This window comes from Mirounga leonina, unplaced genomic scaffold (genome assembly GCF_011800145.1).
Source record: "Mirounga leonina isolate KUSES-001 unplaced genomic scaffold, KU_Mleo_1.0 Mir_114, whole genome shotgun sequence".
NCBI classification, from domain to species: domain Eukaryota; kingdom Metazoa; phylum Chordata; class Mammalia; order Carnivora; family Phocidae; genus Mirounga; species Mirounga leonina.
The window spans coordinates 25,531,393-25,545,111 of record NW_023270265.1 but is presented as its reverse complement, the minus strand read 5'-3'; the positions used below and the strand labels follow the sequence as shown (position 1 = coordinate 25,545,111).

General features: G+C 41.5%; 1 protein-coding gene across 1 annotated transcript in view; it reads left to right on the top strand.

Annotated features, from left to right (window-relative positions):
- The first annotated feature begins 10,180 nt into the window (after positions 1-10,180).
- The window catches only part of GOT1 (glutamic-oxaloacetic transaminase 1), a 28,707-nt gene continuing 25,168 nt past the window's right edge, over positions 10,181-13,719 (top strand). Inside the window, exon 1 of the mRNA XM_035026894.1 lies at positions 10,181-10,423. Within this exon, the coding sequence (XP_034882785.1) occupies positions 10,306-10,423 (118 nt within the window). The 5' untranslated portion in view covers positions 10,181-10,305. The remainder of the gene's footprint in view (positions 10,424-13,719) is intronic.

Sequence of the window (13,719 nt, the reverse complement as noted above, 5' to 3'; positions counted from 1 at the left end):
ATGTTATGAGATGAAGTTGAATTAGGTTAAAACTAAAACAAACGAGTAAAAAGCTCTCAAGAAGTCTACAAAGCGTAGCTACAGAAGAAGGATTCCTGATTGGACAAGGTGGAGATCCAATGTGTTAGTCACATGGAAGATTAAAACTCACACCCCCTTACCCCTTTCAGTAATTTTGATCTTGTTATATAATTGGTCTCTGTAAGCCCTTATGCCTCCTCCATTTCTCCAGCAGGATGGCTTTCTGTTCAGAACTTTGAATTGTTGCATGGAAATTCTATGACATCAGAAAGCAAATATAGTGACTTCATCACCAGGAACAAGGACCACCCATGGTCTTTCAAACACAGTTCATGAACTAGGAATACGTTTTAAATGTTTTTAAAATACGCTCTCCCTCAAAGGGAAATTGCAGGATTAACTTTCAGGTATGATTTAATATAAAATATTCTGAGCTCCCTAGATTAAAAGCACAATATAATTTCTAAAAACAGTAACATTCATTCTTTCATTGGATAAATTTTTCTCACATGACCAGTGAATGTGGCACAGTGGGGCAGGGACCCTGAAACCAGACTATCTGTGTTCATATCCCTGCTGTTGTCTAGCTGGGCCATCTTGGGCGAATTGCTCAACTGCTTTTTGCTTCAGTTGTTTCATCTGTTAAATGGGATAATAAGACCAGATACTTCAGCTTATTGTAATTTGAATGAGTTAGTGTTTGTAAAGCACTTAGAACAGTATCTGGCGTATGGGAAGGACTATATACATAGTTTTAAATAAACAAACTCCTGTGATGTTCCAGGCAGGTATTAAGCACCAACAGGCCTCCAGGAAAGTAGTGAACCTACTAAATCTAGTGAATTAGTGAATCTACTAAATTAGTGAATCTACTAAACACTTGTTATATATCAAGCACTAATCTTTAGGCAGTTTTGCATCATGTCTTAGGACAACCCTGATGGAAGTGTCATTCTCATTCATTCATTCAGCCAATATTTATTGTCTACTAGATGTCAGGAATTGTCTTAAATAGGTCCTGGGATACAGAGTCTGGAATTTATATTTTTAAAAATCACTATTTTATTCAAAAGTGAGTTTTGATAGTTCTCTCAATGTCCAGATTAGCTCTAAACTATAGCACACCATATTATTCTTTATTAAAAGTAGTTTCCCATAACTTCTGAAGCTTTAAATGGCAACATCTGTAGTGCTTTGGACAATTATTTTTCTTCCTGTTCTAATTAATTGTCATTGTTAGAGCCTATCTTAATTTAGTATTCTTGTGAAATCTCTTTCAAATCTGTTATTTTTTCAATAAAAACTTGATTTTTCACATTATAAAATGACACATTTGTTGGAAAGTCTGTTATTGTTTAGTGTTTTTCTATTAAAGCAATGCTGTAATGTACAGCTGTTTACCTCTGTACCTACCTATCTTGTCAAACTTGTATAAACTTTGTTAGGATAGATTCCTAGAGGAGAACTTGCTTGGTAAAATGATATGTCCATTTTAATTTTGACCGATATTGCCAAAATGCACTGAAAGAAAATGTTTCATCATTCAACACTCTCACCAATAGTGCATGAGCTTATCTTTTCTCCTGCACTCTCAACAACATCATTCACCAATATTTTTAATTTTTATCAGTCTGATGGACAAAAATGGATGAATTGGTGTGGTTTCAACTTAATAATAAGGGTGATTTTTGGTATGTTTATTTGCCATTTGTATTTGTTCTTTCGTGATTGATTTTTTATATCCTTAATTCATTTTTCTATCAATACAATGAAGCTCTGAGCATATAATAGATGTGATATGCATGATAAGCATGCTCCAAATATTTTTTCCAAGTCATCATATTTCTATTTATGGTGTCTATCACCATACAAAGTCAATTTTTTTCTTTATGGCTTCTGAGATTGTGTCCTGATTGGGAAAGTCTCTACTACCGTAATACTGTTTTAAAAAAATCTCCTTTATTTTCCATATTTTGTTTGTAGTTTAAAATGTTTAAATCTTAACTCCACCTAGAGTTTATTTTTGTTTTCACTTGGTAGAAAAGAGAAAACTAAGTTTTTTATCTCAAATGAATTTGACATGATAATCGACAGTCACTTTAGATGAAGCTCTGTGCTTGAAAAGATGCAGTTTCTAAAACCACATGCTGAGAGTTCAATACTGCCGTGCTCTCCTGAGAGAGCCCTAAAAGCACATAGATCTATAGACAAAGCAAGGTCTTTTTGGAGGACAGTTTCCCCCTATACTCCAGTCCTCCCCATACCAGCTAAATAAAAGTGCAACTGTGATATCGTTAACAATTTAAAATAGTACTTTCTTTTCAGTAATTAACGAAAGTCAGATATTCTGAAAATCAAATAATTGGCAAAGTGTTGCTATTTTAATGTAATAGTTTCCTTCATATGAATGTTTAATTATGTGTTAGATGTAAGTGACTTGTGAACACATTTTATGGAGGCATTTTAGAGAGGCACTCCCTTTCTGGCATATGTTCCCAAGTTTATAGAAAATGACTGATCTGTGGATTAGAGAGAGATGAGGGCAGAACCTTGATGAGGGCAGGAAGGATTTAAAAGAGTAGAAGTGTTTTTGATAACCTTGTTCCACACATCCCTAGCTACAGAGGGACAGTCCTGTATTTTTTCCCCATTTTTGTCCAATCAATAAAGAAGCACTTTGGACACCATGAGATGTGGAAGATAGTTATTAAGGATAACTAAATTGAAATAGAAATAACTACGATGAAAGAGTTCTAGAGATCTGTTGCTCAACAATGTGCATATAGTTAACACTACTGTATATACACTTTAAGATGGTCGAGATGATAAATTTTACATTATGTGTGTGTGTGTGTGTGTGTTTTACCACGATTCCATAAAAAATTAGTTCTGCATTGTGGTTTTTGTTTTTGTTTTTGTTTTTGTTTTTATTTTCATTTTTATTTTTATTTTTTAAGATTTTATTTATTTGACAGACACAGCAAGAGAGGGAACACAGCAGGGGGAGTGGGAGAGGGAGAAGCAGGCTTCCCGCTGAGCAGGGAGCCCGATGTGGAGCTCGATCCCAGAACCCTGGGATCATGACCTGAGCCGAAGGGAGATGCTTAATGACTGAGCCACCACAGGCGCCCCTGGTTTTTGTTTTTAATCAAGCAGCACATATTTGAGTACCTATTATGTACCAAATATGTTCTCATAGAGGATACCAGGAAGTATAGTTGACGGTTTCAGTTCTCAAGGAACTAACAAGCAATCAAGTTGGAGTGAAACGTTAAGTATCTATGAAAATGAACCATCTCAGGTAATATAATGATACCAAATGCGGAGAAATGACACACAGTCTTATTTTTAGAAAAGGCAAGAATCTCTTTGGGCTACAGTGATAGAAATATTTGTTAGCTACTTCCATGGCTTTCAAAGCACTTGAATAAATAGTTTCCAAATTGACCCTTTTACTAGATCTAGGAGGCATTATCTCTGCTTAACAGTTGAGGAAACAGAGGCTCAAAGGTTGTAATTTTTCCAAGTTCACACAGAGAGCTGGAAACTAGACTCTGTCTTCCAGCTCTTACTCCTGGTAGAATTTATTTGAATTGGCACAGAAGATTTGCTGCCAAAAAAGTTTTGAGGGTTAGAGCAGAACCCAAATGTGCTAGGGATACTGTGGTTACGTATTTGCTAAAGTTACCATTATTTTCTCCTCTCTGTCATCCTGCCAAGGAGCATCAAGTAACTTTTAGTACAAAATAACAGATTATTTTTTTCTTCCTACTTACTGCACAGAGAAACTCAAATCCTAGTGCAATAAAATGAGGACTAGCACACCAGCCTTCAGTTTCACTGCTATATATACACAGTCCTTTAGCCAGCTTCAGTCTCATGAAAGACATTCCTTACCATCATGTCTGACATCATTCTTTAAAGTCATAATACAAGTGGTAAAGTTGAGATAGGTCTGATCTGACCCAGGTCTGACAGAGAGGAAAACTAACACAAACAGCAGAATAAAGTCTGTGAATCAGGATTTAAAACTAGTTATCGGGGCTAAGACCATATGAGATACACACAAATTTTTAAAACCACATCCTGCTAATTCAGTAGATTGACTTTTACCCAAAAAGTGCAGGAGAATTAGGTCTGTTCATACAATAACCCTATCTGATTGCCCAGGGTCAAGCTACTGTTTATCTTTGCTGGACAGAACCCATATCCTGAGCATATTCTGTGTTTTTCACCATTTACTTCAAGGCAATACAGGCTCTGACGTTCTTTCTACCTAATCACTCAAACAGTAAGAAAAAGACTCCAATAGTTTTTTTTCCTAAAGCATTAGGTAAAAGTAAACACAGACACTGTGGTCAAGAGTGTCTTTTATTTTCCTTCTTATGAGTGCTCAGTGTTTCCCAAAAGAAGGGCAGTGCTGCCCTCTACTGCTGGATGTTGAAATTTAGCAATACACCTCTATATCCTCAAGAGCTATGTGGAATAGATTAGGATAATATATTACATTGCGTTAGACTATCCCTTTAGGAGCTGTTTAAAAGAAATCTGTTCTTGGCAAACCCATTGAATTTGTTCCCTTCATTATCTCTTCATCTACCTTCATCTTGCATCAAAGCATAGGACGTCAGGACATGACCCAACAAAAAAAGGATATCCCAGTTTGGGATGGGGGCGGGGGACAAAAGCTTAAGAACTTGCTCTAGAAGTAAGAGGTTGTATTTGTGATACATTTAGGGAGAAACAGGGCAAGGAGAGGAACTTTTCTTATCACTTAAGGTCTGCAGACTTCCCATTCTTCTGTTATTTGAAGTATTTTCTTTTGCTTTTTGCTAAAGCTATCCACTTCCTTTGTGTTTTTTGACAGGAGACGACAGCCACCTTGAAATGTTGAGAGAGTAGTGGAATAGCATTTCTAAAACACTTTCTTCTCTTCAGAAAGAGATAGTATAGAAACACAAGGAGTTATTACTAACATTGTTATATTTTAATTAAATATTATGTTGTCTTGTTACCTTTAAATTACTTTGGGATTTTACAGATCTCTACAAAGAGAACGTGTGTTCTCTGCTTTCTTTTCTATCTTTAAAAAATTTCAGAGTATATGCCTGCAAGAGGCCAGGGCAGAGAGATTTCAGAGTTAGCCTATTACCCTATAGCTACCCAGGGACCAAAGTGTAATCTCTATAGTAATCATAATCATCATCATCATCAAAATAAAATAATAGCAATAATTTCTACAACTGTGTTAAAGGTGTGTGTGTCAACACTAACAAAAATCTTTTTGTCCCAATTTACACTCAGCCATGTGAAGTAGCTTATTCCAAGTTTCAAGACTAGTGAGAGGCAAAACTCGAATTTGATTGTAGGTGCCAGGCCTATGCAGTTTTACTAGGCAGCTCCTCATTCAATGAACAAACTAAACAAATCTCAAAGGCAAGTGCTTGTAAACAACATCTGTGATGATGATGGTGGTGACCGAGAACATACTGAGTACTTATTAAGTATCCTGTACAATTCAAAGTGTTTTCCATTAAATCGCTTAATTCTGGGGCACTTGGGCGTGGGTGTCCTACTCTTGATTTCGGCTCAGGTCCTGATCTCAGAGTTGTGAGATCGAGCTCTGCATGGGGCTCCGCACTCAGTGGGGAGTCTGCTTCTCTCCCTCTCTCTCTGCCCCTCTCCCCGGTCACACATGTGCACTCTATCTCAAGTAAATAAATAAATCTTTTAAAAAATACATCATTTCATCCTCACAGCAACTCCATGAGGTAGAGCTGTTATTATCCCCATGATACAGATGAGATGAGGAACTGAGGCATACAGAGGAAACTAGTTCATGGCCTCTGGTACTAGTTTAACCACAGCTATACTGCTTCTTAAGTACAAAAACTAGACAGCACAACAATTTCTTTTTTTTAAGATTTAAAAATTTTTATTTTATTTTTTTAAGTAGGCTCCATGCATGGAGCCCAACATGGGGCTTGAGATCAAGACCTAGGATCAAGACCTGAGGACCTGAACTGAGATCAAGAGTCACGTGCTCCTACTGGGTATTTACCCCAAAGATACAAATGTAGGGATCCGAAGGGGTACGTGCACCCCGATGTTTATAGCAGCAATGTCCACAATAGCCAAACTGTGGAAAGAGCCAAGATGTCCATCGACAGATGAATGGATAAAGAAGATGTGGTATATATATACAACGGAATATTATGCAACCATCAAAAGGAATGAGATCTTGCCATTTGCAATGACGTGGATGGAACTGGAAGGTATTATGCTGAGTGAAATAAGTCAATCAGAGAAAGACATGTATCATATGACCTCACTGATATGAGGAATTCTTAATCTCAGGAAACAAACTGAGGGTTGCTGGAGTGGGGGGTGGGGTGGGAGGGATGGGGTGACTGGGTGATAGACACTGGGGAGGGTATGTGCTCTGGTAAGCGCTGTGAATTGTGCAAGACTGTTGAATCTCAGATCTGTACCTCTGAAACAAATAATGCAATATATGTTAAGGAAAAAAAAAGAAGAAGAAGATAGCAGGAGGGGAAGAGTGAAGAGGGGGAAATCGGAGGGAGAGATGAACCTGAGAGACGATGGACTCTGAAAAACAAACTGAGGGTTCCTGAGTGGAGGGGCGTGGGAGGATGGGTTAGCCTGGCGATGGGTATTAAAGAGGGCACGTTCTGCGTGGAGCACTGGGTGTTATACGCAAACAATGAATCATGGAACGCTACATCAAAAACTAATGATGTAATATATGGTGATTAACATAACAATAAAAATATTAAAAAAGAGTCATGTGCTTAACCGACTGAGCCACCCAGGTGCCCCTTTAAAGATTTTATTTTTAAGTAATCTCTGCACCCAACATGGGGTTTGAACTCAAAACCCCAAGATCAAGAGTCCCATACTCCACCAACTGAGCCATCCAGGTGCGCCAGCACAATTTCTAAATGGTGCCCTGGAACTGAATTATGTTCAGCAAGTGGATAAAACCGATAGTTGTCATCCTATTGATATCTCTGTTACACAAAGGTCTCAGCTACTTTAAAAAAAGTTCTGCCCATGTGGGTGCCCAGTTAAGGAACTAATGTTAGATCCTGTCTACCTCAGGCCTCATTACACATACCCTTCTATGAGTTAGGAAGGAACAATTGACCCTCACTTGGTCCCATCCAGGTGTGCAGGTGGGGAGAAGAGTCATACATACAAGAGGAAGGAGAGATGTGAGGGAAGAGAAGCAAAAGATGATAGTTCCACTAAGGCATGCCCAGGAAACAAGCCAGTTAATTTGAAGGACAAGCTTGATAAGCGATCACTTTCCTCAGCAAGAGTAAACTCAACACAGCAAGAGAACAGCACCGCCTTAGGAGCTCTGTGCTTATCTTACTGCCTACTATTTAGCCACACAGTGATTCTTGAACAGATCTCCTCTTGCAGGTTTGGTTTCTAAAGAAACCTTTGTTCAGCACACAAGTCAGCTTTTGATTAATATCCTACCCTTAGTGACAGCATACATTTAAATGTAACTATTCCAAAGCACTTTGCACTTGAGTGCAAAGTGTGAAAAACTCCTCCCTCTCCTGACTTGTTCCTAAGTTTAGACCTTCTGGGTATCAGGGGCAAAATTGAATACAATAAGCAGGTTTGGATTTGCTTAGAGGTCCATGCAGTGTCCATGGCCAACCTGGACTGGCCTGCTTCTTATGCTTTGGGGCAACACTGCTCAGCCCTGAAGGCTTCCGATTTCCAGGAGAGTATATTCTAAAGGAATTCATTCCAGATGAAGCTGTTGCTGTGTGGGTTCCCAGTTCCTCCCTCTCAGTTCTTTTGAAGACAAAAGGGAAAGAAAAAAAGCCAGAAGGGAGATGGTAGGGAGGATGCTATGACAGACAGGCATAGCAAATCATGAGAAGAGAATACTAGTCCTTCTTTCCTTTGACCCTATTGCCCTCTCTCTGGACACTCACTTTACATGGCTGCCTACTTGTCTGGGCAATGTTGGCCTCTAAAACGTCTTTTGCTTGTTCTATCCATTCAGCAGGGAGGCAGCATTGCTCAATTCCAAGTCAAAGTGTTAAAATTAGCAATGGCCTGGAAAGCATTTTGTTTATTTCAAGATTAGCATTTTGTGTAGAGGGGTAGCCTGCAGGGCTCAAGACAGAAGGAACTGAATGTAATCTCCAAGAACCTAATATTACCAAGGAAAAAGTTTGAGACTTGGATCCCACATAATAGGTAGTTTTCTTCCCTGCTACACCCTGTTAACTGTTTGCCCCTTTCTAAAATTTAGAACAGATATTATGAAGACAAGCAGAAAAACTGCATATGTCACTTTCTTTGCCCCTATCAGCTTGACTTGGTTATGGAGCTGCTTAGATAGTCAATAAACATTTATTTGGATTTAGCTAAGTTCATCATGTTTAGGTAACCATGGGTTGTTTTTCCCCCAGGGAATGACGTAAGAAGTGACCATGATATTGTTGGCCAACGCTGCGAAGATCATCCTTCTGAAACTCTGGGAAGGCTGGGCTATAGAACACCTCTCTCAGCAGTTGCCCTTTGCCTCTGCTTTTGGAACCAGTATAAGTTCGTTGTCATTTCACCTTCAGTGTTGAACTTGCAATCTTAGATGAAAGCATTGTTAATGAAACACCATGGGCAGTTAGCTTTAAAAGCAGAGGCAAAGCTTCTGAAAAAAAGCAGGTGATACAAAGGTTGGCAGGTGTTGCACAAAGTTTCTTTGTCTTGTATTCATTACTATGAATGGAAAATTCATTTTGAGATTTGTCGTATTTTCAATGAATAGAGGCTGAGGTATTGTTCTCTCCTGAAACACTAAGAGAATGGATTCGTCCTTCCACCATTTACTGAATACTTATAAGTGCAAAAAACTAGGGGATATTACACAGGGTAAGATCTCTAGCTAAAAGAAGCTTCCCATCCACAAGGGGTGTGGCAGATGTGCAATGACAACAACAGCTAACATTTAGGGGGTGCTTACTATATGCAACTAAACACATTATATGTATCAACTCATATAATCCCCACAACAGCTCTAAGGAAAATACTACTATCTCCACTTTACAGAGCAGGAACAGAGAGGTTAAGTCACTTGCCTAAACCTGCCTAAGTCAGTAAACGACAGAGCCAGAATCTAAACCTAGATGGTCTGGCTCCAGAGCTCGGTTCTTAATTAGGGCATTTTCTGAAATGGTAATATTGCCAACAAGGTACAGAAGCACAGGAAAAAAGCGGCCGATTTTGACCAGAGTGGGGGTTAGGGAAAGTCTTTATGAAGGAAGCATTTATTTACTCTGGGTCTTGAAGGTCACCATATGGAGAGGGGAGCTGGGGAGGAAGGAACAGCCAGACTAAAAGAAGAGGCAGTTTGGGTACCAGCCAGCTGGTATCAGCAAGATCTGGTTGAGTTGCGTACGTGGGAGCAAAGCTGGAGAGGGACGCGGTGCCCAGATCCTGAAGGTCCTTGAGGACCAGGCCCCTCTTTGTAAGGAAAGGGGAGCAAAAATGTCAAACTCTAAGAGCGGCAAGGAATTCGAGGTCACTCCCCCACTTTTCATAGGCTGTCCCCTGCCTGAAACTCAGGCAGGCGGCCCACCCATATTTCCTTCAGGGGGAACGGACGGCCGGGAGGGTCAGCGCCGCCCGCGCGGGCTCCGGAGCTGCACGTTCGGGCCAAGGACTTTTCGTCCCGAGCACAGACGCCGGGGACCTGGCTGCCAACCCGGGTCGGGAAAGCGCGAGCTGCGGGGCCCGGCACCGAGAACGCCTGCTCATGGGTGCCGGAAGGCCGGTCCTCCGGAATTGCCGCGGGTCACCTCCCTCCTCGCCCGGCCCTCGAAGGTCAGCGAGGCCACCTCCGGCGCCCCCGGGCCGCTCGGCTCCTCCCCTCAGCCCCGGAGGCCCCAGGAAGAACGCCCTCAGCCATAGGAGTCCGCTCTGCCAATCGACCCCGGTCCGGGTCCCCCTCTCGGCCCGCGGACAGGGCATTGGTTGCATCAGGACTGGCCTCCGATAAGATTCTCTGCTTGGATTGGCTAATAGCATCCCTCCCTCCTGTCCTTTCTGCGTCAGAAGCTCGCGATTGGTTAACCTTGTTGCCAAGTTCCGGACGCAGCTAGACCATTGGAGGCCGCGGGCCCGCCCCTGCCGGTTCGGTGAAGGTGAGAGTCTCCTCCAGTCACCGTGGCTGGACCCGACCCCGTGGCTCCAGACGCGGAGTGAAAGCTCTCAGCTGTCTCGAGCTCTCCTGCCATGGCACCTCCGTCTGTGTTCGCCGAGGTTCCGCAGGCCCAGCCGGTCCTGGTCTTTAAGCTCACTGCCGACTTCCGGGAGGATCCGGACCCCCGCAAGGTCAACCTGGGAGTCGGAGGTAAAGATGCAGTGAGTAGGGGCAGCCTGGGGAGTGGAGCGGACCTAACCCGGGCGGTGGGTACGGTGGGAGAGACCGAGGCCCAGCTTGGCGCCGGCTGGAGAGGAAGCAAGAATCACGAGGCTGTGTTTCAACCTGCCCATTTTACAGATGGGCATGTGGAGTCCCTGGGAAAAGGAGATGTGTCCAAGGTCCACAGTACAGGTCTAGTAGCCAGGACACAAATCCAGTTTTTCCGATTCCCCATTCTGTGTTTTTTCTACTGCATCCTTTCGCCTGTTAATAAATGGGGAGGCCAGAGAAGGTAAGGAGAGGGAGGAAGCTGGGACTCCTGACAGGCTTGATGTCCTGGTTGCTGGAGAATGGATGAAGGAGAACTCTAAGCCTTAGGGTGCTCTGGTCTGGGTCAGTAAATATTTGAGTGACTACCAGGTAGGTCACAATCAGTCAGCACTTTACCAAGCCTTGGGGAAAAGACAGGCTTGGTTTTGGTCTCAAGGCTTTTAAGATCAAGGTGTGATATAATAGAAATCTAAAATGCTTCTGAGACAGGTTAATGCAGCCTGAGAGGATCTGGGGATAATATTCTGGCCCTCACAGATGTGGTAGGATGGGTAGAGATGGTGGGAAGGAGTGGAAAGAGTGGAAAGAAAGTAGTTCACTTTCACACATTCTTGTCTTCAGTTCCTCAGTTCTTGCTTGTATTTCTTCACCTTGGACAGCTCAGAGTATGGCTCTCAGTTTCCCCTTCTAGAAGAGAAGGGTTTAGACTGGAGTGCCTCAGGATAACTCTATCCTTTGGTGAATTTGTTATTTCTTATTATCCTCATTTGAATGTTTGAAGCCTCAAAGACACTCGACCACACACGAAGACTAGCCAGGTTGAAGAAAATGAGTATGATGATGTTCTGTGCTAAGGAACAGATTTAGAGTAAAAGGACCAGAAATTTTGGAAAGAGAAAATTGAACTATCTGTAGTACATGGTGGTGAGAAGGAGGTTCAGAATCAGGCTTCCTATACTGACTGTACATAGGACCTGTTAAAAATAAGTCTTCACTAAGGAGTATGGGAGAGGGGTGAGAAAAAAGCCATTAAAAAGCATGGTTTGTTGAAGCTAGGTAATGGGTATATGGGCATCCATTATATCATTCTTGTGACTTTTGTATATGTCTGAAATTTTCCATAATAAAGCATTTTTAAAAAAGTAAATACCACATAGTTTCAGCCATGGAGAGTAAATGATGTTTTTATTTGTATTTTTTAAAAGATTTTATTTATTTATTTGAGAGCGAGAGAGCACAAGTGGGGGGTGGAGTGGCAGAGGAAGAGGGAGAAGCAGACCCCCCGCTAAGCGGGGAGCCTGATGCGGGACTTGATCCCAGGATCCTGGGATCATGACCTGAGCCGAAAGCAGATGCTTAACCGATTGAGCCACCCAGGCACCCGAGTAAGTGATGTTTTTAGCAGACACCTGAGTGGGAGAAGTATTGAAAGGTTGCCTTGAGTTGAATTGGAATTGGGCACCATTCAAGCTCTTAATTTAAATACAATTTAAAACCTCCAAGTATTTATTTAGGGCCAGATATATATGTTGATGTTGACTTAAATACATCTTTTAAAAATGTTCAACTTTTTTTTTTGACTCAGTTACCATTAAACTATCTTACAGGGTTTTTGTGAGAATCAAATACATTTCACGTACTTAGAATAGTATCTGGCAGATAAGTAGGGGTTATGTAAGAGTTGTTTTGGCATTTCTGTTACCATTATTGTTGTTTCGGCATTTCTTCGGGTAGGTTGCACAGAAGATGTTGAATAAAAATTTTCAGCTTAAGAACTGCAAAATGAAATCATTTCTGACATTGGTTCAGAAATAAACTGCTCGTGCAGAGAAAAAGCACCCTGCCAGCTCAGGCCAGAAGTGATTGGCTCAGAAGTATAGTTTGCAGTTCAGGTGGTCACCTCACATGTGATGGTGCTTTTGTCATGTTTCCCAGGAACCCAGGAACTGCCCCTCCTTACCATGAACAGATGATTTATGCATTTAATCTTATTTAATGCTTACAACAACTATGGAGGATTGTTTGAGACATAGGGAAGCTGAAGCCCAGATGGGTGAAGCAGTTTGCCCCAGGTCGTATGGCTATTGGTGATGGAACTGTCCTCTCCTCTATTTTGGGTCCTTCAGGTTGTCCAGAGGCTGCCAGTGCACTGTAGTGGGAAGAGCCGGGAGATTCTGAGTACAGGCCATCCCTGCAGTCCAGCAAAGTGACCTTGGGAGGGCTATTTAACATCCTGGAACTCAGTCTGTTAAATGAGGAGTGGGGATGGAATGATCTCTGTAAAATTCTACTCGAAGATTCACTCGCACATTACATGTAGGATAATGATGTTACTGGCCTCATCAGTTGGCTGAGGATTAAATGAATAGTTATGTGTGAAATGTGATACATAAGTGAAAAGTGTCATATAAATATTATTTTTCTTTTTATGATCTCTTTTTTTGTGGATGGCAGGTGTTCAGATAAGGGTCTGATTAGAGTTGAATTAAGAGGTCTCCTTCCAGCTTTTGTATGTCCTAGCTCTAGTTAACACACATCCCCAAGTATATCCTTTGTGAAGGAAATGTAATTAATCACTGACTTTGGGGAAGATACTTTTTTTGTTTTTCCCTGTGTTAAGATAAAACCCAGTGGAGATTATCCAGCTCAAGTTCTAGTGATGTTGGGCGTGTTTAAAATTAGCTGCAACTATAATTTCACTGCCTAGTTTCTACTTGCTGAGAATTTCTCCAGAGATATTCTTTGTGACTGTTTCCATAATTTCCTTATAGTTAAAGCAGAGCATCACATTTTAAGTGTGACGTGCTCTGAGCTGACCATTTTAGTGCCTCAAGGGCAGGGGAGACGTGGGTCCAGCCTGATGCAGCCTGAAGCAAGACTTTTCTTCATAGACTCGTGTCTGTCTGTCATGTAAACTTAGCTTCCTTTGGTTCCAGATAGCCTACTCTTATTTTAATATTTGTTGTGGACTTGGAAATACATTTCCAATACTGCACTGGATTTGTTAAAAAAAAGAATGAAAACATGAATGAGAAACCCCTGGATCTGACAAACAGGAATGAAAATCCCCTGGGAGAGCAGGAATCATAGTTGTTAATAATGCTTGACCTCTTTGCTCTAATCACCCAAGAGCCTTTGGCTGATCTGCTTCATTAGGGCAGTTAGGCAAGGCATGGGGAATAAATCTGGAACTGAACCTGGGAGAAACTGGACGGTGAAGGAGGCAGGGGAGG